General features: G+C 46.6%; 4 protein-coding genes across 8 annotated transcripts; 1 reads left to right on the forward strand and 3 right to left on the reverse strand.

The window, feature by feature from the left end:
* Window positions 1-344: 344 nt before the first annotated feature.
* Window positions 345-7,678, reverse strand: si:dkey-222f2.1 (keratin, type II cytoskeletal 8). The gene is made up of 10 exons (XM_052076563.1): window positions 7,161-7,678; window positions 4,328-4,536; window positions 4,051-4,111; window positions 3,676-3,771; window positions 3,240-3,404; window positions 2,499-2,624; window positions 2,109-2,252; window positions 1,454-1,530; window positions 1,341-1,387; window positions 345-1,086 (listed from the first exon to the last, which is right to left on the reverse strand). Exons 1-10 carry the CDS (start codon window positions 7,590-7,592, stop codon window positions 977-979), a joined length of 1,467 nt encoding a protein of 488 aa, XP_051932523.1. The 5' UTR covers window positions 7,593-7,678; the 3' UTR covers window positions 345-976.
* Window positions 7,679-8,194: 516 nt separating this feature from the next.
* Window positions 8,195-11,347, reverse strand: sec13 (SEC13 homolog, nuclear pore and COPII coat complex component). The gene is made up of 9 exons (XM_052076573.1): window positions 11,187-11,347; window positions 10,942-10,986; window positions 10,523-10,638; window positions 10,092-10,243; window positions 9,653-9,786; window positions 9,143-9,276; window positions 8,821-8,941; window positions 8,596-8,742; window positions 8,195-8,377 (listed from the first exon to the last, which is right to left on the reverse strand). The coding sequence occupies exons 1-9, from the start codon at window positions 11,187-11,189 to the stop codon at window positions 8,267-8,269; spliced, it is 963 nt and encodes a 320-aa protein (XP_051932533.1). The 5' UTR covers window positions 11,190-11,347; the 3' UTR covers window positions 8,195-8,266.
* Window positions 11,348-11,818: 471 nt separating this feature from the next.
* LOC127607755 (cysteine desulfurase, mitochondrial-like) lies at window positions 11,819-17,191 on the reverse strand. Its single transcript, XM_052076391.1, is given in 14 exon segments — window positions 11,819-12,304; window positions 12,437-12,526; window positions 12,603-12,686; window positions 12,962-13,011; window positions 13,013-13,044; window positions 13,132-13,237; window positions 13,352-13,505; window positions 13,598-13,736; window positions 13,942-14,035; window positions 14,613-14,765; window positions 15,031-15,114; window positions 15,184-15,300; window positions 15,794-15,870; window positions 16,832-17,191. Coding segments are annotated over 14 exon segments (1,353 nt in total). The 5' UTR covers window positions 16,941-17,191; the 3' UTR covers window positions 11,819-12,240.
* A 486-nt stretch (window positions 17,192-17,677) lies between these two features.
* On the forward strand, window positions 17,678-20,788 carry c9h6orf89 (chromosome 9 C6orf89 homolog). 5 transcript variants are annotated; one of them, XM_052076357.1, is made up of 8 exons: window positions 17,678-17,813; window positions 18,356-18,563; window positions 18,685-18,850; window positions 18,962-19,110; window positions 19,238-19,398; window positions 19,647-19,782; window positions 19,870-19,993; window positions 20,240-20,788. In XM_052076357.1, the coding sequence occupies exons 2-8, from the start codon at window positions 18,375-18,377 to the stop codon at window positions 20,320-20,322; spliced, it is 1,008 nt and encodes a 335-aa protein (XP_051932317.1). In that variant the 5' UTR covers window positions 17,678-17,813; window positions 18,356-18,374; the 3' UTR covers window positions 20,323-20,788. The 5 variants fall into 5 exon arrangements, with proteins under 5 accessions (XP_051932317.1, XP_051932314.1, XP_051932313.1 ...); XM_052076354.1 differs by having other exon boundaries at window positions 17,681-17,972; XM_052076353.1 differs by having other exon boundaries at window positions 17,681-17,934.
* Window positions 20,789-20,856: the final 68 nt, after the last annotated feature.

Consider the following 20,856-nt stretch of genomic DNA (forward strand, 5'->3'; position numbering starts at 1 on the left):
CACACACACGCTCTCTTACTCTCTGTCGATGCCGCTCTGTCTTTGTCCCACTTCAACTCTGTTTGTCGTTCCCGTTTGGATGTCACTTTTCCCCATAGGGACTCATGGGGAGTATATAGTGAACCCTCACACATGGCTTTGCGTTCATGTGTGTGTGGGAGTGGAGTGCTGGGGGGGGGGGGGGGGGCTGTTTTATGCTCGGAAAACTTCCCTTCTCGTTGTCTTTGGGTTCGGGGCAAAGCAATTACGGCGTTGCTTTGATGGCATTTTGGTGTTGAGGAGCATCATTTAGAGTCAGGTCCACACATATCGGGACATTGATATTTTATTATTATTATTACTATTTTTACATTTTGTCTGCAACGGGACTCAGACTAGTGTTTTCCGATTGCACAGCCCAAGCAAGTCTTGATAGACGGACGCCACCACTTTGACGAAAAGCAGCACTTTGCCGCCATCTGGTGGCAACAATAGAAAATCACTTGCAAGGATCTGATTGCGAAATTAAAACTCACCTAAAGAGTTGTAACTGCCTAAAGATGCCACAGCACGGTGGCAACGCGCTACTTGGATCGAAGGAAAACTCATCAATTCACCTCAAAAATGTTCCTTGGCTTCAACATGCCACAAGGTGAAGACCGTCTCAATGAAGACCGTTGGCACCAAAATGGGGGGAAAAAAAGTACAAAAATGCCTTCTGTCGTTTTATTATGATTTCAAGCAAAAGGGAGAAAAAATTAAAATTGTACAATTATCTGGAAGTATTAAAAGAATAAAATGTATTATTATTATTATTATTCAAGTCACCTAACTTCATATTACTGAGGTTTGAGCACAACAATCATTTGCATACATTTGAAGGAGATTCACCCCAAACAGAAACACCAAAAAATGTAGAGTTAGATTTGCTATCTCGAAATTTTAGCACGGAACTAAGTTTTAGGGAAGAGTAAATGTGAGTGCGGAAGATGTTTGTTTAGTGTGTGCTGTATCTACTGTGGTCTCGGGTCTCGGTAGTTTTGATGAGCACCTTCGAAGGCGAAGAGCCGCCAGCGCTCTGGTAGTGACCGCTGGAACTTCTGCTGCCTGCCGAGGAAACGGCGCAGTTACGAAAATATTAAGGTTGGTTGCACTCTCCTGACTGTTGACAAGTGTTATCTCGCTTTAAAAAAAAAAACAAAAATACCATTAAATTGGTATTTTGGGGGGTTATGTTTGTAAACAATGCAAAGTTAACCAAGTGACTTTTTCAAGGTAACCTGCAAGTAAAAAAACAAGTCAGAGACAAGAGTGGAGAGTTTGCCGGCCTTGGCGGAGGTCTTGTCGCCAACACAACTTACTGTAGTTGCTGACGGCCTGGATGTTGAGGATGGACTGCTGCCCCAGTCTGCGAAGCCAGAAAAGGCGGGTCAGGCAAAAGTTGGAGAAGACACCCACTTCCTGTTCCCCTCACCTGTCCTCCTCGCCTTCCAGCAGCTTCCTGTAGGTGGCGATCTCGATGTCCAGAGCCAGCTTGAGGTTCATCAGGTCCTGCGGGTCAAGCGCACACTCGGGATCAAAGCCCTCAGGCACATTCGGGAGTTTCGTCCTGCGACTTATAAGGCTTGAGGGAGACCCCGATTAGTCGCGGGAGGCTTCAAAGAGCTTCAAAGCAAGCCAAAAGTGTTCTATCGGCGGTTATCAACAGCCAGTCTGAGCCCAAGAGACTAAAAACCCTGCTTGACTGCTCAAGTTTTTTTTTTTTATATACAGAGAGACTTTTTAACATGACTTTTTCCTCCCTTCCGCATACAAAGCTCATTTTCTCAGCTTTTTGGTCAGGAAATGGTGATTTGGGTGAAACCAACCGATGTGCTACTGCCGATTAAAGAACAGGAAATGGTAGAATAACTTTTTTTCTGGTAAAAAAAAAAAAAAGTCTATGCTTGCCTTTAGTCTAGTGCTCAATTGTCCCAGACCACCAAGTCCTGTTGATCTGCAATATTCAATCAACGCCAAGCCATTAAAAAAAACAATTTCCCTGACCAAGTAGATGTGTTCCGCTGTAAAAAATGTGCGCTATTTCGCAGTGGACTTCAAGTGTAGCACTGCCGTGAAGTGAATGGTACCTGGTATTCTCTGAGATGGCGGGCCATGTCTTGCTTGGCTCTCTGCAGGGCGTCCTCCAGGTCGCGGGTGCGAGCTTTGGCCTCTTTCACTGCCATCTCCCCGCGGTCCTCGGCCTCAGCCAGCTGGCTCTCCAGGTTGCCGCGCTGGAAAGCGTTTCACACAAGCGCGGCTTCGGAGGTCGTATCGGAAATGCACCAAATGGAAGGATGGAAGTAATAACACCTTAAAAATCGTTATGAAAATTTTGCTTGAAGCCAACAAAGCCACAAAAACGACCTCTGCTCTGGGCAAGCATATTTTGCCTTGATTTGAGGTTTTTAGTCATGGATAGATGTGAGTTTTTGCAACGCCAAAGGTGACAGGAAGCGGACAGCGGCGTCGGCCGGTACCTGCGCTTTGACGGCCTCGATCTCGCTCTGCAGGCGGCCGATGAGGCGATTGACTTCACCCACTTCCCCCTTGACCACACGGAGCTCGTCTCCGAACTGGCTGGCCTGCACTGACATCTGGTCGAACTGACCGCCAAGAAAAGTCTTACAAACGGAGGGACAGACGCCAAGAAAAATGTACAAAATACAAATAGAAATTGGCAAAATTATGGGGGGAAAAAAATCTGGCAAAATGTTTTTAAATTTGCTAATATCTGTTTTTGTTGTAAACTTTAATCCTAACAGACAAGATATTGTAAAGCACTCAAAGGTTCTGCTTGTAACGCATTGTTGTCATCATTAAGGAACCAAAAATGAGTTAATTTATGAATTATGTATAATTATTTATTATTCAGCCGATTAATTGGTTAGCAGAATTTTATCCAGCCAAATATGGGCGTCCAAAAAAAAAAAATATCTGTTGGGCCGTTGGACAAGTACCACATATGGCAGGCGGGCTCCCTCTAGTGGTATGCAAAAAAATAACTGCCTGAATACAGTTCTGTATAATGAGTTTCAGTACAATTGTGGTATAACATTTCATCTTTTTTTCCCTCCTCCAAAATAAATAAATGATTTGCTGTCATAGTTAGAGAAGCCCTAGTTTACAGCGTATTGCCGTATTGCCACACTCACTGCAGATTTCCCCCCTTTGGAGTGAAGGGAACTGGGGCGCTTGCGCTTGAATTCGTGAAGACGTACTTTGCTCTTGTACCAGGCCTCGGCCTCCTCTCGGCTGCGAGCGGCGATCTCCTCGTACTGAGCTTTGACCTCGGCCACGATCTGCTCCATGTTCAGGCTACGACTGTTGTCCATCTGCACCACCACCGACGTGTCCCGGATGCTGGCCTGCAACTCGCGCAGCTCCTGCCGACGCAATAATGATGACATCCACTTGAGGCCTTCAGGTTACCAACGTCTATATACATACATGTTGAGTACAGCAAAGATTTCAACTACCGGTAATTCAGTTTTCAACGAACCATTTTGTGAAACATCAAACACAATTTTAGAGTCGCGCTAAACACGGATGGCAATTGAGTTTTCGCGCACGCTAAACAAACCAAATATTGTGTTTTCATAAATATCAATTTCAAGCTTTCAACAAAGACATTCCAGAGGAAGTCGCCTGTCGTACCTCCTCGTAAATGGCCCGCAGGAAGTTGATCTCATCGGTCAGAGCTCCCACTTTGTCTTCAAGGTCGGCCTTGACCATGTAGGCCGAGTCCACGTCCTGGGCACATGGAATATTTGAAAATAGAAATTGGGACTTTTTTTTTTTTCTTCGCAAGTCTTTCGACTTTCTCGAGTGCACAGCTCCGCTTTGTAGTCCAAGAGAGACACGAATCGTTTGCAGCGGGTGTCATTTTCCTCCATTGTGGACTTGGATGATACCCTCCAGCTCCAGTTACATGTCCATACAAAGCAGGGGGGTGGGGGGTCCCTCGAAGTCACACCGTATGATCATGTACAGCGTGTGTACAGCGTGTGTGTGTGTGTGTGTGTGATAGACCTTCTTCAGGAGGACAAAGTCATTCTCCAGGTTGTTCCTCTTGTTGATCTCGTCCTCGTATCTGCACACAGAGCCTCGATGAAAGTCAAGCACTGTAAGAATCATTTTTTTATAACATAACCAGATGACTTTGCTGCTGTGAATTGCGAGACTAATAAAGGTTTTCTTATTAGCTTTATCGTCACTGTAAGCGCAATGAAAAGGAAGACTCAGAAGCCAGCCAAAAGAAGAAGAAACAATCACAGCATTGACAAGAGGTGGGTTGTCATTCCCTGACTTGTGCTTGTAGTCTTCCACCAGACCCTGCATGTTCCTCAGCTCGCCGTCCAGTTTGCTCTTGTCGTTGTTGACCAGGTCCATTTGGCGCCTCAGACCCGCCATGTAGACCTCAAACAGCGGCCCCACGTTGGAGCGGCCCGCGCCCTTGCCCTGCAGCAGCTCCAGCTTGGTCTCCAGCATCTTGTTTTGCTGCTCCAGGAAGCAGACCTGCGACAAACACAAATGCGCACAACTCTTTTTCGGACCGTAGCTGCAACAAAGTTGGCTCATTAGGGCAATTTCAAAATTCAGCCCCCCCCCCCCCCCCCCCCCCCCGAAGCTAGCTTCATTTCGCATCATGAGATTTGGTAGACAGGCCTAGCATGAGGAGACCTGCAAAAGATTTTCAAGAAGCAAAAATACACAAAAAGACAGAATGGCCAAGTTTGTGTGTCAAGGGCTTGTTTTTTTTTTTTAAATAATAATAATGATTATGGGGCGGCCCGGTAGTCCAGTGGTTAGCACGTCGGCTTCACAGTGCAGAGGTACCGGGTTCGATTCCAGCTCCCAGCCTCCCTGTGTGGAGTTTGCATGTTCTCCCCGGGCCTGCGTGGGTCTTCTCCGGGTGCTCCGGTTTCCTCCCACGTTCCAAAAATATGCATGGCAGGCTGATTGAACACTCTGAATTGTCCCTAGATGTGAGTGTGAGCGTGGATGGTTGTTCGTCTATGTGTGCCCTGCGATTGGCTGGCAACCGATTCAGGGTGTCCCCCGCCTACTGCCCGGAGACAGCTGGGATAGGCTCCAGCACCCCCCGCGACCCTAGTGAGGATCAAGCGGTTAGGAAGATGAATGAATGAATGAATAATGATTATGATGAAAACTGGACGACATGATCTACCACTTGAAACCAAAACGGCAGATTTCCTGTGTCTTTTCAGGCATGGCTTCTTGAGACCTGTTTGGGGGTCCACTTATCAGTCCTTCGATGATCAGTCAGCGCAAATGGTGGCTTAGATTCTAGCTCGGTTCCAGTGTCCCGGCTACTGTTCCGCGAGCGCGTGCGTGTGCGCACACAAAGGCTGCTCCCTTCATATGAGAATGAACACCGAATGGTTTTATCAGGTTACGGGGTAGCTTAAATGTCCCCGCAACGACGGTTTCAATGACCTCTTGCAGTGTTGTCACTGTTGCTTTCAACGCTAAGCTACAGAAACAGATTGTTTTCCAAAAGGAATTTTCCCTTTTGTATTGAAATGTCATTTTGGTTGACTTTTTTTTTTCTAAAAAAAAGGTTTCTTTATGAAGAGTAAAGGACATTTATGCAACCAGGTTGACGGTGCTGTTCATTTGGCTTTGGGATAGCATGTGAGGTGTTAAGCTAACAAACCTTCAGGGTTGACATATGTATTGTAATTAAATTATTTTGTATCTATTGAAAAAGCACATTCCATTGACCGTTTCATTGTCAGTTTTATCTAGCTCTATTTTCAGCTAACTTGCTATATGCTAATCCTACTAACTGCGAACGCATTTAGTGTTTGGGTTCGTAAAGACATAATGAGGGATTTTCCCCGGTGGAGATTGAGTTTGTCCAAAATCATGAGTCATTTTGTTTCTGTCAGTGAGAAAACACATTTTGGTGAACCAGTTCATTTTCACTTGGGTGGAATTAGCTTGGTGCTAATTTAACTAGCGGTGAAACATTTCACCTTTAGGATTAATAAAATGCCGGCATTGCGACAGTCTTGCTAACTTTTGAGCTTTCGGCTTCATCCATACAACGTCAAATGCTAAGCTAATGCTAACGTTTGATCTCCCACTTTCCCGGGAAGTCTTCGGGTGATGATTGTTTGACTGTAATAAGGTTGTGGGATGAAAATTGGAGGTCAACTGCCGTGAAACGGATCCGCGCTGATGGGAGGAGGCGGCGACAATGGCGGCTTTGTGTCAGCTCGTCACCGACGCCGTGAGAAAAGAGTATCCGGGGTATCCATGTCAGCGCAGAACTCCACTTGCTCTGTGAGAAAGGCGGCAAGACAAAACCTCCGCTTGTCTTGTTTGCACACCACCACCACTTTCATCAGTGACCAGATCAACTGCACTTTTACTTGTTCAGTGATGGCTTTTTCTTTCCCCGGGAGGGGGGAGCCACAGAGCTTCAAATGTATGGAATACGCTGTGAATTGGTTTAGCTTTTCTTTGATTTTTACAATGTGTGTGAAGGAGAGGAGGTGCACCAAGACTGCCAGGATGATACTGCTGACCTTTATTTCTATTTAGCTTAGGTTTTATTTCTTGGGTGTTTGCCAATTCTGTAAATTGAAAAAAAGTGGGGGGTGTACAGTCGATAGATTTGCTTAGCTTTGGCCAGCATTTGGTCAAACCAAACCTTATTTTCAAATAGTCTCTTGCCCTGCTTAGCCCACTGACGTAAAATTTTGGACTGCTTTACAGCCACTTCTCTTTTGCAAAAATTTAGATTCATTTTTTTGAGGGGCGAAATTCCTGTGGGTTTGCATTTGTTTAGTTTTGTGCCCTGCCTCAGTCCTTGAGATGAATTTTTGCCTGTTTGACTGCTGCTTCTCCTCCCCCTCAACCCCATTCAGACAGGGAGCTACGTTGTCATGGCCTTAGTGGCTATTGATGGGGTTGTCTGAAAAATCTAGCTCAAATTTTGTGTTTTTTTTTGGGTGGGGTCTTTAATTGTTAGTGTGAATTTTTCATCTCGTTTTTCACAAACTTCAGTACGGCGTTCAATGATAAACTAACTGCAACAATGAGTCAAAAGTACAGAACAGCTGAACACAATATGAAGCGTTTCGTTAAATACCAAACCTCAATAGCGTCACCTTGTCAATGAAGGCGGCAAAGCGGTTGTTGAGGCTTTTCATCTGCTCCTTCTCGTGGGCTCGGCTCATGGAGAGGCTGGGGTCGATCTCCAGGTTCAGGGGGGCCAGCAGGCTCTTGTTGACCGTCAGCGAGGAAAGCGGGGCGCCTTGCAGGTGGCCGCCGCCGCCGCCGTTGGCCACGCCTAGCGAGACGCCGCTAAAGCCGGCCGCGGGCGACCCGAAGCCGCCGGAGCGGCGGACCGAGGTGCCCGAGCTGATCCTCTTGCTGCGGCTCAGGCTCATGATGAGGAAGGCGAGGGAGGCTGATGTGCGCACACGCTCGGGTGTTGGTCCGCTTTGATAGTAAGTGGCTGCTGGGGAGGGAGGAGGAAAATGACAAAGAGGAGTGGACAGGAGGAGAGAGACGTAGCGGAAAAGGAGTAGGAGGAGCATAAAGAGGAGGAAGAAGACGTGGAGGACAACGAGAGGGGGAGGAGGGAAATGAGAAACATGCAGGGAAGAATGATGAAAAAGAGGAGAAATAGGAGGAGGACGGGGGGAAAGCAGGAGGAAGAAAAGGAGGAGTAGCGGGAGAATGAAGAGGAGGGTACAAAGGAGGAAGTGGAGGAAAACTAGGAAGAGTGACGAGGACGATCAAGCGGAAGCCGAGATGAGAAGGCAAAAAGGACGAAGACGATGATGAGGAGTTGAAGGTGAACAAGAGGAAGCAAACAGGAATGCCGAAGGAGGATGAACAAAGGAATAAGCAGCAACGCGCCGATCAAATCGCAACTTTTCCCAACACTGAAACACAATGACAAACACAACCTTGTGTTCATATTCATATTTGCATTGTTTTTTTTTAATAATTACATACAAGTCGGAAAAACAGGTGTGCGCTTCCGGTTCCTGATTGGTTGGTCAGTCAGAGCCAATTATTGATGGCCATTTGGAGGGAGTGGCTGAAGGGAGGCGCAATGTTGAGGGGTACAAAAGCACGATGGCAAGGATGGACGTGAAGAGTCCCTTTTTTTGGTCAACAGGAAAGAGTTGGATTTAAAAAAAAAAAAAAAAAAAGTCAATTCTATTTCTTACAACCATATCGACATCATGAGAGGGTGCGTGCGTCACTGCTCTGCCTGCTGCGTGTCTGTGATGGCCGACACGGCTCCCTGGCCTTTGCTGACGTCACTGATACACGCCCACTGACCATCCATCGACTCCTTCCACAACGTCACCTACACACACACACACACACACACACACACACACACACACACAGACCGGTTTATGTGATTTGTGGGGACACACACACACAGACCGGTTTATGTGATTTGTGGGGACACACACACACACACACACACACACACACCCACACACACAAAAGTGGAGCACATGAGCACACCCTCCCAACGTGTCCGTATAAAAGGAGAAGACGGCGCCCGCCGACGCGTACCTTGTTGTCTCCTCCGGACACGGCCAGGATGTTCCCCGTGATGGACCAGCTGACATGCCAGACCACGTCGTTGAACTTGTGCAGCAATTTGGCCGTCCAGGCGTTGCCGGCGGGGTCGTCGCACGTCCAGATGTACACCCGGCCGTCCTGGAACGCCGGCGTCGGCAAAAGTTCACAAAGGGCTGTGCGCCGGCGCGAAGCTCCGGCGACCTGCCGTCATCTGACCTGCGAGCAGCTGGCGATGGTGCTGGTGGGGAGTCCGATGGAAGGGGCCCAGCCCACGTCTCTCACCCAATCGCTGTGCGCCTCCAGCTTCTGGTCCTCCTTCCATTGGCCGTCCTCCTCCCTGCACGACGGCAAGTCGCGTGCGGTGGTCAGGTGGACATTTTTGGAAGCTACATAACAGGTGCGTTGTCGCGGCGACACACGTTTAAAAGGACGGCCGTAATCCTCGGAGGGGCCAAAAAGTTTGACTGTATTTTAGTTTTCGGGCCTGTTCTCATGCTGGCATCGATTCTGTGCGAATGTCAATCGCAGCGTGACTTACTTCCAGAGTTTGACGAGGTTGTCGCAGCCACCGGAGACGAAGCGTTTGACGTAGTTGGGCTTTTGTCCCGACGGCTGCTCGATCAAGCTGCCCGGCACCACGGCGGGAGCCCAGCTGACCGCGTTACAGCCGATCTGATGCGCACAAACAACAGGAGCAAATTTGGGTAACTTGCCTGGCGCCACACATCGTCCAGGAGTCATTTAAAAAATAAACAAACAAACAAATGACAAATAAATAAGTATGTGACTTTTGCTTAGCGATGTTCCCATTACATTTTTTTCGGCACACGAGTCTGAGTCGCTTGAATTGAAGCATCTACTGATACCGAGTCCCGATTTGATGCTAGCTAGTCTGTCACTTTGTGGCCGTCCAAAATTCAGAAAATAGAATTGGGGGGGGGGGGGGGGGGGGGGGGGGAATAGAATGGGTAGAATCCCACTGGTGCGTCCAAATCAGGTAATGGGTAGAGAGCGGACAAGCGTGTTGGGCCGTTTGGGCGCCACTGACCGTATGTGCGTTGTTGATCTTCTTGATGTCCCACTGCTGCTCTCCCGTGAAGGTGAGCAGGGAGATGGCGCCGTCAGAGCTGCCGCACGCCAGAATCAGGCCAAACTCATATGGACCCCAACACACCGAGTTAACTGCATTCAAGCAAAAACACACGTACGACAGAGACGAAATTTTAGCACCATTTTGCCCCCCCCCCCCCGACTTGATGTTTAGCAGATACAGCACAGAATGAACCAACACGGGCAACCTTTCGTTGAAGATAGTAACGAAGCGTATGTAAGGGGAGTCCATAAAATCGGGACAGGTGTTCAGGTCAAGTACACTCCTAAGGGGCCCTTTTGGTATTCCACCCCCCCCCCCCCCCCCCCATGTTGCTGCTCTGACAAGTATTTCCTACTTCATACCAGACGCTGGATGAAATGGGGCGGACACGCACCTGACGACTCGTGTCCCGTGTATTCGTACATCTTGTCCCAGGTGCCGTTCTCCTCCTTCCACACGATGACTTTGCGGTCGTATGAGCAGGACGCCAGGATGTTGCCAAACATGGGGTGCGCCCAAGCCACCTGCCACACGGGACCTTCGTGCCTGAGGGAGCCACAAAAAAAACAAACAAACAAACAAAGGGGTTAAAACCATAGCACATCCCCATTTATTGCGCTGCGCACAGCAGAACTTGGTGCTGAATTGCAGACGTAGAACTCTAAATTGAACCAGATTTGCCTGGAACTGTAAAATCCCGTTAAAAAAATTTGCTCCAAAATCTGTAATTTTGTGGGCTTGTGAATGATGAACCATTATACAGTGGAAAGGCGCCACACTTTTTGGGTGAGGGACTTTTTTTAATTGGCAAAAAATATCGCTCACCCTCGCAGGTCGGCGACGAGGATCTGTCCGCCGTTGCGGACGTCAAAGATCTTGAGGGTGCGGTCGGACGAGCACGTAGCCAGGCGGGTGCCGTAGTAGTCCATCTGAGCGTCGTGCTGCAACACATCCATGACTGTTAGACACACTTTTTCTACTTCTCTGGTACAGCTTGCCAAATAATTGATGTTTGTGATCACTTAGTGTGTCTTAGTCAGAAGGATTATTGTTAAAATTATCATGAGTGGAATTTAATGCAGTGTAATGCTGGCAAAATGACGTTTCAAAGATTGTTTAAGATCAGGAGAACTAACTTGAAATTATTATTTAAAAGTTCATTGTGTTGAGGGATTGTTGAATCTGAACTTTGGATCAATAAATGTTAATCGATAAGGATTATGCATACAAATCGAACTACTCACGATCATGTCCTCGTGTGAGGTGTCCACTGTGTTAATGACCGAAACCTGAAAATGATATTAACAATATACAAAATTTTATTGCATCATCACAGAATTGACAACTTGAGAAAATGTCGTTTTGGTGCGCTTGTCCAAAATTCACGTAGCCGCTATGCTACTGCGTAGCTGCTCGCAGATTGATGAAGTCACACATACAAAAACAAGCGGGTTTATCTGGAATTTGAAAGAAATGTGAACGGACTCACCATGCCTACAGACTGACGAGAAGCCCTCCAGTAAATATTTTTAATATGTTATAAAAAATGAGAAATGAGAAGCGAATTGATTGTAATTCCGACGTGGCAACTGCCCGGGACGCCGCTTCCGCCTGATGCGTCGCGTTATATCCTCCGACAGAAACACGGAATTGTTCCGTCCGTCTTTCATTTTCAGAAATTAAAAAATATGAAGCAGGATATTATTTTAAAGTTTCTTCACGGGCTTTAAAAAGGTATGTGTGTGTGCGTGTTTACAATTTTTTTAAATAAAAATACATACATACACCAACACCCACTAACATACAGTATATGTGTAATATATATATATATATATATATATATATATATATATATATATATATATATATATATATACACCTAAATTATATTCTGTTTTTTAATAATTGCTTGGACATGAAATAATATGCTCAAACATAAAATGATAATATAACATTATAACAATAGCTTAAAGATGTATGTATGTACAGTATGTATTGTATGTATGTGTACACAGACACTGTTGAATCGTCCATAGACCATACTTATTATTGGTCATTTATTACCCCGTATTTCGTGTTGTGGAGAGGGTTTGTGTAAATACAAATTTGAAAAAAAAACAGTTTTGAATGATTAATAATATTCTTTATTGAATTATTGAATTATTGTAAATGTGTGTGGGCTGCACTAACCAAGATGCTAATACACTGATGTGATGTTTGGTGAATACTTTACAGACGGGTTGAAGTCACAAGACAGACAACACTCAATACAAAATAATGCATCTACTATTATTGGCGTTAGCTTTGGTAGCTCCCTCCTGCAGATAACAATCCAAATGTATTTTGGTATCTTCGACTGAGATTTTAACTCTCGAATGCCACTGCATTACATGTGACAGGAAAGCTCAAGCGAACAGGACACTCTGGAACCTCAAAGGACATTTGTGCGTGTTTTGAGTGCGGCAATACAAAAGACGGAAAATAGAATCAAATCCATTTCGTGGGTGTCAACCAGGAAGTGAAGCGAAGAAGGTGGGTGAAGTCTAGTGCTGTGTCCACTTGATGCTCTTCAGGTCAATGCCTTCCTGCACCATTTCCCACAGAGGACTGAAAAAAAAAACAACAAAAAACCCAGTTTATTGGCACTAGGCATCAACTAAAGGTTATGCTTTATCTTTGATTTTTTGGGACACTTCAACAAAGTGTAATAAAATGAATGTTCTTGTTGTGATGTCCCACCTCATCTCCCGCAGTCTTTTAACATGCTTGATGCATTTCTCCGCCGTGAAATCCACTTCCTCCTCTGTGGTGAAGCGGCCAATTCCAAACCTATTTAACACACGCGCATGTTTGCCAAGGTGGCTTTTGTCGGATGAGTATGAAATTGATGCCGCCGCCAGCAAACCTGATGGAAGAGTGGGCGAGATCTTCATCGGCTCCTATGGCTCGGAGGACGTACGACGGCTCCAGAGAGGCTGACGTACACGCGCTACACAAACGCATGCATGTATTCCAGTAATATTGTGCGAAACTCGGGCTACACACTTAATTCCTTCCGTGAGTGCGTTTTTACAATGAAATGTTTGAGGTAAAGTTTCTCATTGAAATGAATGGAAATGCAATTAATCCGTTCCGGCTGTTTTCGCCACTTGTTCAACTCTACTCTTTTATTTTGGTAGGTTCAGCGTTTAAATTGTCACCGAAAAATGCTTTGAAATGGCCGACGGTGAATGAATTCATTATGATTTGGGGGGTGAGGCCCACCTGCCGGACGAGAGTGCAATGTCCTTGAGTGCCATCAGAAGACTTTCTCCCTTCCACATAGGCAAACGACAAGTTGATGCATCCTAACAAAGGCACAGACACAAACACACACACACACACGGTGATGCTACACACGTCGGTGTGCGTCAATGACGCGCGTTTCCATCTACCAGGGTAGCGCTGCTGCGGGTCTCCATTCATGATCACGTCGGGGAGCTGAGTTGTGATCTTCTGGACCAGACGGTTTGCCAGCATGGACACTCGTTGGTGGTCGTACTACGACACACACACACACACACAAAAGACGCATTAAAAACAGTTCAGACACATAGCAAGACACACACACATTTAAAAAAAAACACTGGAGCACACACACACACACACACTGACCCCCATTTCTTGCTGCGCGATGCTGCAGGCGGCCCCCAAGCCGACCGCCAGCGGCGTGGGCACCGTCCCGGAGCGCAGACCCCTCTCCTGGCCGCCGCCGTTCTGTAGGGGCTCCAGTCGCACCCGAGGCCGCCGCTGAACGTAAAGCGCGCCCCACCACCTGGCACGCATGACCGTTAGCTCACACAAGTGCATTTGCGAATCTTTACCCGCTTAGGGAAGACGCCAACAGCCCCCCCCCCCCTCGTACCTTTGGGTCCATAGATCTTGTGGGCGCTGATAGACATGAGGTTGATGTTGTCGTCCGAAACGTCGATGGGAATTTTCCCGGCGGCCTGTGCGGCATCCGTGTGGAAGAACACGCCCTTGGATCGGCAAAGACGACCTGAGCACAAGCCCAGGAGGGAAGGCGGAGGTGGGAGGGGGTTATTTTTTTCGAGCAAAGGTAAACAAGTGGAGTAGATTAACTTCATCTTTTCATTCGGTAGCGTTTTTTTTTGCTCTCAATGCCCATCCTCTGATTGGGTCGTCAGAGCAAAATCTGTTCCGGCCAATTTGAATCCGCCACAAGATAACAGAGGTGTGGTTACCGATCTCCTTAATGGGCTGCATGACGCCGATCTCGTTGTTGACCGTCATGATGGACACCAAAGACGTGTCAGGAGTCATGGAGGCCTCCAGCAACTGAAAACAGAAGCGACCCCAAAAAATTATTCATTCATTCATTCATCTTCCGAGCCGCTTGATCCTCACTAGGGTCGCGGGGGGTGCTGGAGCCTATCCCAGCTGTCTTCGGGCAGTAGGCGGGGGACACCCTGAATCGGGTGCCAGCCAATCGCAGGGCACACAGAAACGAACAACCATTCGCACTCACACTCACACCTAGGGACAATTTAGAGTGTTCAATCAGCCTGCCACACATGTTTTTGGAATGTGGGAGGAAACCGGAGCACCCGGAGAAAACCCACGCAGGCCCGGGGAGAACATGCAAACTCCACACAGGGAGGCCGGAGCTGGAATCGAACCCCGGTACCTTCTGCACTGTGAAGCCCACGTGCTAACCACTGGACTACCGGGCCGCCCCCCCCAAAAAAAAATTAATTAGTAAAAAATGTTTTTATCCGGGTGCGGTTATAATTTAATGCTGTTGTCGGGATACGGATTTCATGAACATGCAAATGAATTTCACATTGCTATGAAGTCCTTAACGACCCAAGTTTTACACGAATATTGCTTTCGGCGGCGTGAAAGTCGCACATACCTCGAGGTCGATCAGTCCGTTGGTTTGCACGGGCAAGTAGGTGACGCGGAATCCCTCCGCCTCCAGAACGCGACACGAGTCCAGAACACATTTGTGCTCCGTCTGCGTGGTGATCACGTGACGCTTCTTGCCCTGATAGAAGCGGGCCACGCCCTACGCGAACCCGCCAACACCACGCACAAAATGTCAACGGTTGCCTTGATGGTATCCAGCAGCAATTTGGAAACAAATGACTTTAAACGGCTGTCCAGACATTTTGTTTTGAAAAGAAGGATCAATGAGTGATGACGTGGGCAGATGCTACATTATCTGACTGAGCTTATTTGCATACGCCAGCCAGTATTTTCTTTTTTTTTTTTTTAAATCCGAGTTGTTGAATTGCATCCCATTTGTGACTTGAGACACGTTTTGAGCATACCTTAACGGCCATGTTGTTGGACTCTGTGGCTCCACTAGTGAAGATGATCTCTCGGTGATCGGCGCCGATCAGATCGGCCACCTGCTGCTCGGAGAGGCGATGACATCACTTATTTTTTGGCAAACAGAAGACAAAGACATTTTCTTTTTCTACCTTCCTTGCGGTCTCCATGGCGGCCTCGCTTTCCCAGCCGTAGGCGTGCGTCCTGGAGTGAGGGTTGCCGTAGTAATTCACCTGGTAGGGTAACATGGCATCCAGAACGCGAGGATCCTACCGGTTAAGATTAAAGACGGAATCCTTTATTGTCTTTTTTTTTCCCCCCTTTGCAGAATTTCTTTCGCACTAAGGCTATTTTGATTCCAGTCCTTGAAAGCACCTCATGGAGTCAAGAGTGAAACTGAAAGTTTGCTTCTACCTCTCCCATGACGCAGTTACAATTTGTCCTCACATTTCTTATCGTATTCTAAATGTTAGAAGGGGACATACATGACATTACCATTTGTGTAAAGGGGCAAGTAAACACATTTGTTTGCCATGGCTCAAATCTTTGGCTTAAATCTTTTTAGAATTGACTATCCTATTGATTTTACCATTGAATTGTCAAGTAATTGCTCATCAGATGAGCGCCACTGTCTCAGCAATCGCGGTCCACTTTTTTTTATGGGGGGGGGGGGGGGTGGTTAGGGGAAAGTAGGCCATGGAGGGAATTCAAGACTCCCTAAATACATTGTTTTCTACGCAGTTCTGCAATCAAGGTGGTTACCATTGGCGTGGTGGCCTGGAAGTCCATGTAGAGGGGCCGCAGCTCATCTTGGACCAAGTCTCGTTTCTTGATCAGTTCTATGGATATGTGTATATATACATTTAAATAGATAGAAATTTGTTTTCAAAAAATTAAACAACACCATATCATCAGTTATGTCTGTTTTGTAATAGCAGCAGCGTGTCCCCAGAGTGACCCCGGATCTCTAACTGGCCGAGTGTGGCTGGTCAGTTAGTGCTGAGTCATTCCCAGACATCTTTTTCTGTACACACTCGTGATTTTGGAATGCTTGGGGAACCAAATAAAAACATTGAGAGTAACTTCTAAGTTTGTAATCAACATTTGTGTGTGTGGTTTTTTTTATTATGTAGCAGCCACAACGCTGTGGAATAAACCGCTCCTCTGCAGGGTTTTCCATCTGACAAAATGTAGGTTTTATATTTTAATGTTTATAGCGGGGGGGGGGGGGGGGGGGGTGCTTTACCATTTTTGATCATGATTTGTTTTTGTAATCTGTACAACACCTTTGTGTCAACTTCTGATGTCTTTTAAATGAGCTATATAAATAAAGTGGTATGGCATATGGACGGCGAAATGACTTTCGATGTGGATTACCGTTTACTATCACTTTCAGAATGAATAGTACCGTGACTTGACGAAGGAGAAACGGAGACATCTGTCCAACATTCTTACTTTGTTTTTTCTGTTACGATTTGTTGTTTTTATTGTTTATTATTTAGTTTATTTGATATCTGAGCACACGACATGTATAAACACAAAAGCGGCGTTCTATTTCTCGAGTACGACGTTTATTATATACGGTCATGATCGTGTTAAGAAAGGGCCCTCTGATTTATTTTTTTGTGACTTTGCAGCTTAAAAGTCAGTTCAAGTTTGGTCACTGCAACGAAACCAGTTTTAGTTATTAAATGTATATTAAAATATTCAAATCGACATTTGTGTTAGTCTCTGTGCCAAACTGCGTCACTTTCGGGTTAACATCATGCTAGGCTAACAGCTAATAGGTTCGGTCCTCACCTTTCCGTTGAGTGCTGGCGGCGGCTCTCTGTTCCCAGCTCAGCCGGGGACAGAGCCCCTGAAGAGGCCAGCAAATGCGGGAGCACGCGGTCCTGCCCGAGGAGAGCATCGTGGACGGCGGGAGACTTTCAGCTGGTGGGAGACACCACGCACGCCTCCAACGGTAAAACGATGCAAAGTAGACACGACCACTCTTTTCACGTCAAGTAATCCGCAGGAGGGAAACTTGCAGACTGACTAAATCCTGTTCGCGAAGAAGGTGTAGAAAAAAAAAACTATTTGGTAAGAGTTCTGGAAAGCAAGTTCACAGCCAGGTTACTTATGACATCCTTTACACAACGTCACGCATACGAGGCGGAAGTGTTCTTGTGTTTACTGCACTCTCATTGGTCAATATTACGGAAACATAGGTATCCATACTCTGGTTGGTTGGTAAATATACCAAATCGCAAACGACAGGATGTTTCTCCGGTCGTATTCCGCGCTCTCATTGGCTCCTCTTGCAGGTACTATATTTTGTCGTCTTCTGGTTGGTTAAAAATCGGTTATGGAATTTGTGGCTCAACGTTGTACAAGCATTTTATTTTTTTCTCATTACTAACAAACAATTCAAAGTAGTTCCATCGTCATTGAACATTAAGTTTCTTTCGGTTTATTTTCAGATGGCAGTGGATGAGCGGAAATTCCTGCGTATAGGGCGCTTTTACAGGCCGTTTCCCCTTTCTGAATGGTTAAAAGTGAGCGTCGAATCATATGACTCAGTCAGAAGGACGCGTTTTAACACTCAATTCATGGTGACAAATAAATATCGTTTAAAAAACGAATGAATGAATGAATAAAAAACAGCCTCTGCACAGTGGAAGTCACAACCTCTATCTCATAACTCTTTCCATTCATTAGTCATTTAAGAGGCGGCTGACTGGGTGGCGACAGCGAGCTCGTAGCGTTAAAACACAAGAGAAGAAGAGCGAGTCTGCTGCAGGTGTTTATTGGAAGAAGCCATGCACGGAAATTTGTGGAAAAAACATCGATTAGACTTCTAATAATAAAATACCGACAAGAAAGACAGCCCTCAAAGGCGGAATTTGTTGTTTGGCGTCAGGGTGAGCGGATCCGTTTTGTGTCACGTGAACGAGGCGACGTAAGGACACGTTCCTAACAAACTAGCGTACCAAAAGTCACCACAAGCTAGCCTTGACTGCTACTTCGAAAGTACAATCACGGAGAGTAAAAATAGGAATGTCAGCTTGTACGTGCCAACATATAAGATCATGTTTTGTTATCACTACGCCGAATTTGTGTTTGTTTGCTTATGTATCGTCTTATTACATATTATGGTCTGAATTGTAGCTACACTGTAGTCTCCAGATACATTAAACAGCTAAGTAAATCTTATATTGGCTGAACATTCTATAAATGTGTTTGTAGTCTCACTTTCTGTTTACAAGAAATGATTTGAATCGTGCAAAATTGTCAAAACACATTTTAAAAATGCATTAACACGTCGCCTGTGTTTGCTTCAAGCAAAGCCGCCTCTGTCGCTATGGGAACGACGATGAGCGAGCCGTGCATCTACGACAAGCTGTCGGAGAGCATCGATATCCTGCGCCAATCGGGATACCGCTATGGCATGTCCGAGCGGGAGATCGAACGCTTCATCAAGCGAATGCTGGAGACTAACGAACCTCGACGCGAGCCCCCGCAGTTCCCCCTCCTCAGGGCCACCGTCAAGGTGGGGAGAATTACGGACACCGCCTTTTTTTCTTCTTTTTTTTGTATTCGGTTAATTAATTAAAAATTTGGTCAAGTCTGTATTGTGTCATCGCTAAGGTGTGTTGTGTGTTTTTGTGCAGTTGCTTGTTGCACTGGGCTTTCTGCTTCTGGCAGCGCTGGTGTTCACTTACCCCCAAAGTGAGCCGGACTCGGGCACCGCCCGCCCAGGATCTTGCAACTGGTCGTCACCACTCAGTCACGTGCGACTGCTTGCGCTGCCCATCGCCAAGAAGTACAATCTGCACGGTAAACAAACACACACACACACACTCGTAATAACTGTGACAGCTGACCAACCTTCTGATTCATTTGGCCATTGATGGAGTTGTGCTGCAATACTTTTGGACACATGCGCAGGCTTCCATGAGTGGTGGAGTTCAGGCTCGTTGAGACAGAATCTGGTCAACTGCTCGGGTTGCGCAGAGATCTCCTCAGTTGTAGAGGTACCGGAGAGCCTCCGCGGTACTGTCACGCTCCGTCGCGGACCCCAGCTTGTCCTGTTGAAGGTAAAAAAAAAAAGTTTTATTGAGGTAGAATGGTCGGGTATATTGTACTGGTGTGATGGTTCTGTGTGTCCCAAAACCGATTTTCCACACTGATTTTAAAAAATTGCACAATTCCTACCCATTCCAGGGTGGCGAGTCGCTCAGCATCGAGCGGCGACAGCTGGAGGAGCTCTACTTGGCGCACTCGGCTTCCATGTCCGTCTTGCTCGAAGACGACTACGATGACAGCGGCGACCACAACCCCAACACCGGCCTCCCGCAGGGACCCGCCAATTTCACCTTGCTATGGTAGAAGACACACATACAGTCACACTCCATCAAGCATATGGCAGCTAACCAGTTGACAGCATTTTTTTTCATTTGTAATTATGTCTTTTCCATAAACGACTTTCTTCTGGCTTGTGATTGGTGAACGTGACCTTGCATTGTGGGCCATCACAGCGCCACCTGTTGCTTCATTTTAGCAGCCTGCCAATTCGTTTTCATGATACAAATTTTTGTGTGGATTCTGGGGGTGGGTTTGGGGCTTGCGTTAGGAGGTTCAGCTCAGCGACCAGGGAGAAAGTGTTACGGTGGCTCTTTCCCAAGGCAGAACTCTGCCCCCTGCTGGACAGTGCCGGCACTGTCTTACAACGCTGCCTGGTCACACACAACACCGACACCCACAAGCAGGTCAGTCCCAAATACAATTGCATAACCAATTGAAAGCTTTTTTTTTTTGGGTGGCATATTTATCGTGTGTGTGTGTGTGTTTGTCAGGCTGTGGGGGTGTTGGGCTGGCTGGTGGTGGGCGAAGGGCTTCCGACGGTGCGAGTTGTTCCCATTCCGCGATGCCAGAAACACTGCAGTTCCTTCAACCTATGGCTCAACCCCGGAGACATGGGTAACGCAAAACATGACAACTAACGGCAGCATAGTATCATTTAGGATGATGCATGGGTGATACGGTACATCATTTTTTTTATCACTTAAATTTAAAAAAAATTTGGGGGGGTGTTGCGCTTTCCATAGTTGAAAGGACGTTGACATGATTGAACATCTGGACTTGTGGAAATAGTGACATGGCAGACATGTCGGTCGAAAGCCGAGCGCTTCACTCCCGTCACGCGTGTTCCTTTGCGGTGTGCAGTGTACGCCGACCCCCGCTACTGGCAGATGGCGCTCTTTCCGGGACAAGGACAGAACATCGTGTGCGATGGCTCTGCCTTTTAGCACTTGGGATGGCGGATGTCCGGACATGCCGCCGAGGCGCCGCCCGTCTTCCTGCTGTGGTCCCATTTCGAGGAGATGGGTCAAAGAACTGCAAAGGTGGCGAGACAAAGCACGACAAGACAAGCCCTGCGTGCCAAAAACAACAACAACAACAAAAAAAGTGATGCTAAGCAACAATCAAGTGTTGTGAAAAGGTCCTGGAAGGACTCACCATCTTTTGTGTCGCCTCCCAGGACCTGCTTACAAATTTTTTATTTTGCACAAAATATGAAAAGCTGCTTCTCTTGTTTCTTATTTATTGTCACTATTGGATGTATGCGAGACACACACACACACACACACACACACACACGCACAGTATGCCGTTTCATACCTGCTGAAATGTTGCTGTACTCTGCAACGACTCGGGACCAAAAACGTGGATGCAAGATGAATTAAAAATATAAATATACTTCAAAAAAAAAAAGTTTGTGCTTTAATTGCTGACAGGAAATGCCCATGTTTCAACAATGTAACATGTTTATTGAATTTATT

The sequence above is a fragment of the Hippocampus zosterae genome, chromosome 9 (assembly GCF_025434085.1).
Source record: "Hippocampus zosterae strain Florida chromosome 9, ASM2543408v3, whole genome shotgun sequence".
Taxonomy (NCBI): domain Eukaryota; kingdom Metazoa; phylum Chordata; class Actinopteri; order Syngnathiformes; family Syngnathidae; genus Hippocampus; species Hippocampus zosterae.

Excerpts from the sequence above, each read along its gene's own strand:
- si:dkey-222f2.1 (XM_052076563.1), bottom strand. The coding sequence starts at position 7,592 with ATGCTCCTCCTACTCCTTTTCCGCTACGTCTCTCTCCTCCTGTCCACT. Across the intron at positions 4,112-4,327 it reads GTGGAAGACTACAAGCACAA|ATACGAGGACGAGATCAACA; the intron begins GTCAGGGAATGA and ends CTCTGTGTGCAG. Across the intron at positions 1,388-1,453 it reads CTGGAAGGCGAGGAGGACAG|ACTGGGGCAGCAGTCCATCC; the intron begins GTGAGGGGAACA and ends CTGGCTTCGCAG.
- sec13 (XM_052076573.1), bottom strand. Across the intron at positions 10,244-10,522 it reads CTCGTCGCCGACCTGCGAGG|GCACGAAGGTCCCGTGTGGC; the intron begins GTGAGCGATATT and ends TGGCTCCCTCAG. Across the intron at positions 8,942-9,142 it reads AACCTCGTCAAACTCTGGAA|GGAGGAGGACGGCCAATGGA; the intron begins GTAAGTCACGCT and ends GCCGTCGTGCAG.
- c9h6orf89 (XM_052076357.1), top strand. The coding sequence starts at position 18,375 with ATGGGAACGACGATGAGCGAGCCGTGCATCTACGACAAGCTGTCGGAG. Across the intron at positions 18,564-18,684 it reads TCCTCAGGGCCACCGTCAAG|TTGCTTGTTGCACTGGGCTT; the intron begins GTGGGGAGAATT and ends GTTTTTGTGCAG. Across the intron at positions 18,851-18,961 it reads CAAGAAGTACAATCTGCACG|GCTTCCATGAGTGGTGGAGT; the intron begins GTAAACAAACAC and ends ACACATGCGCAG.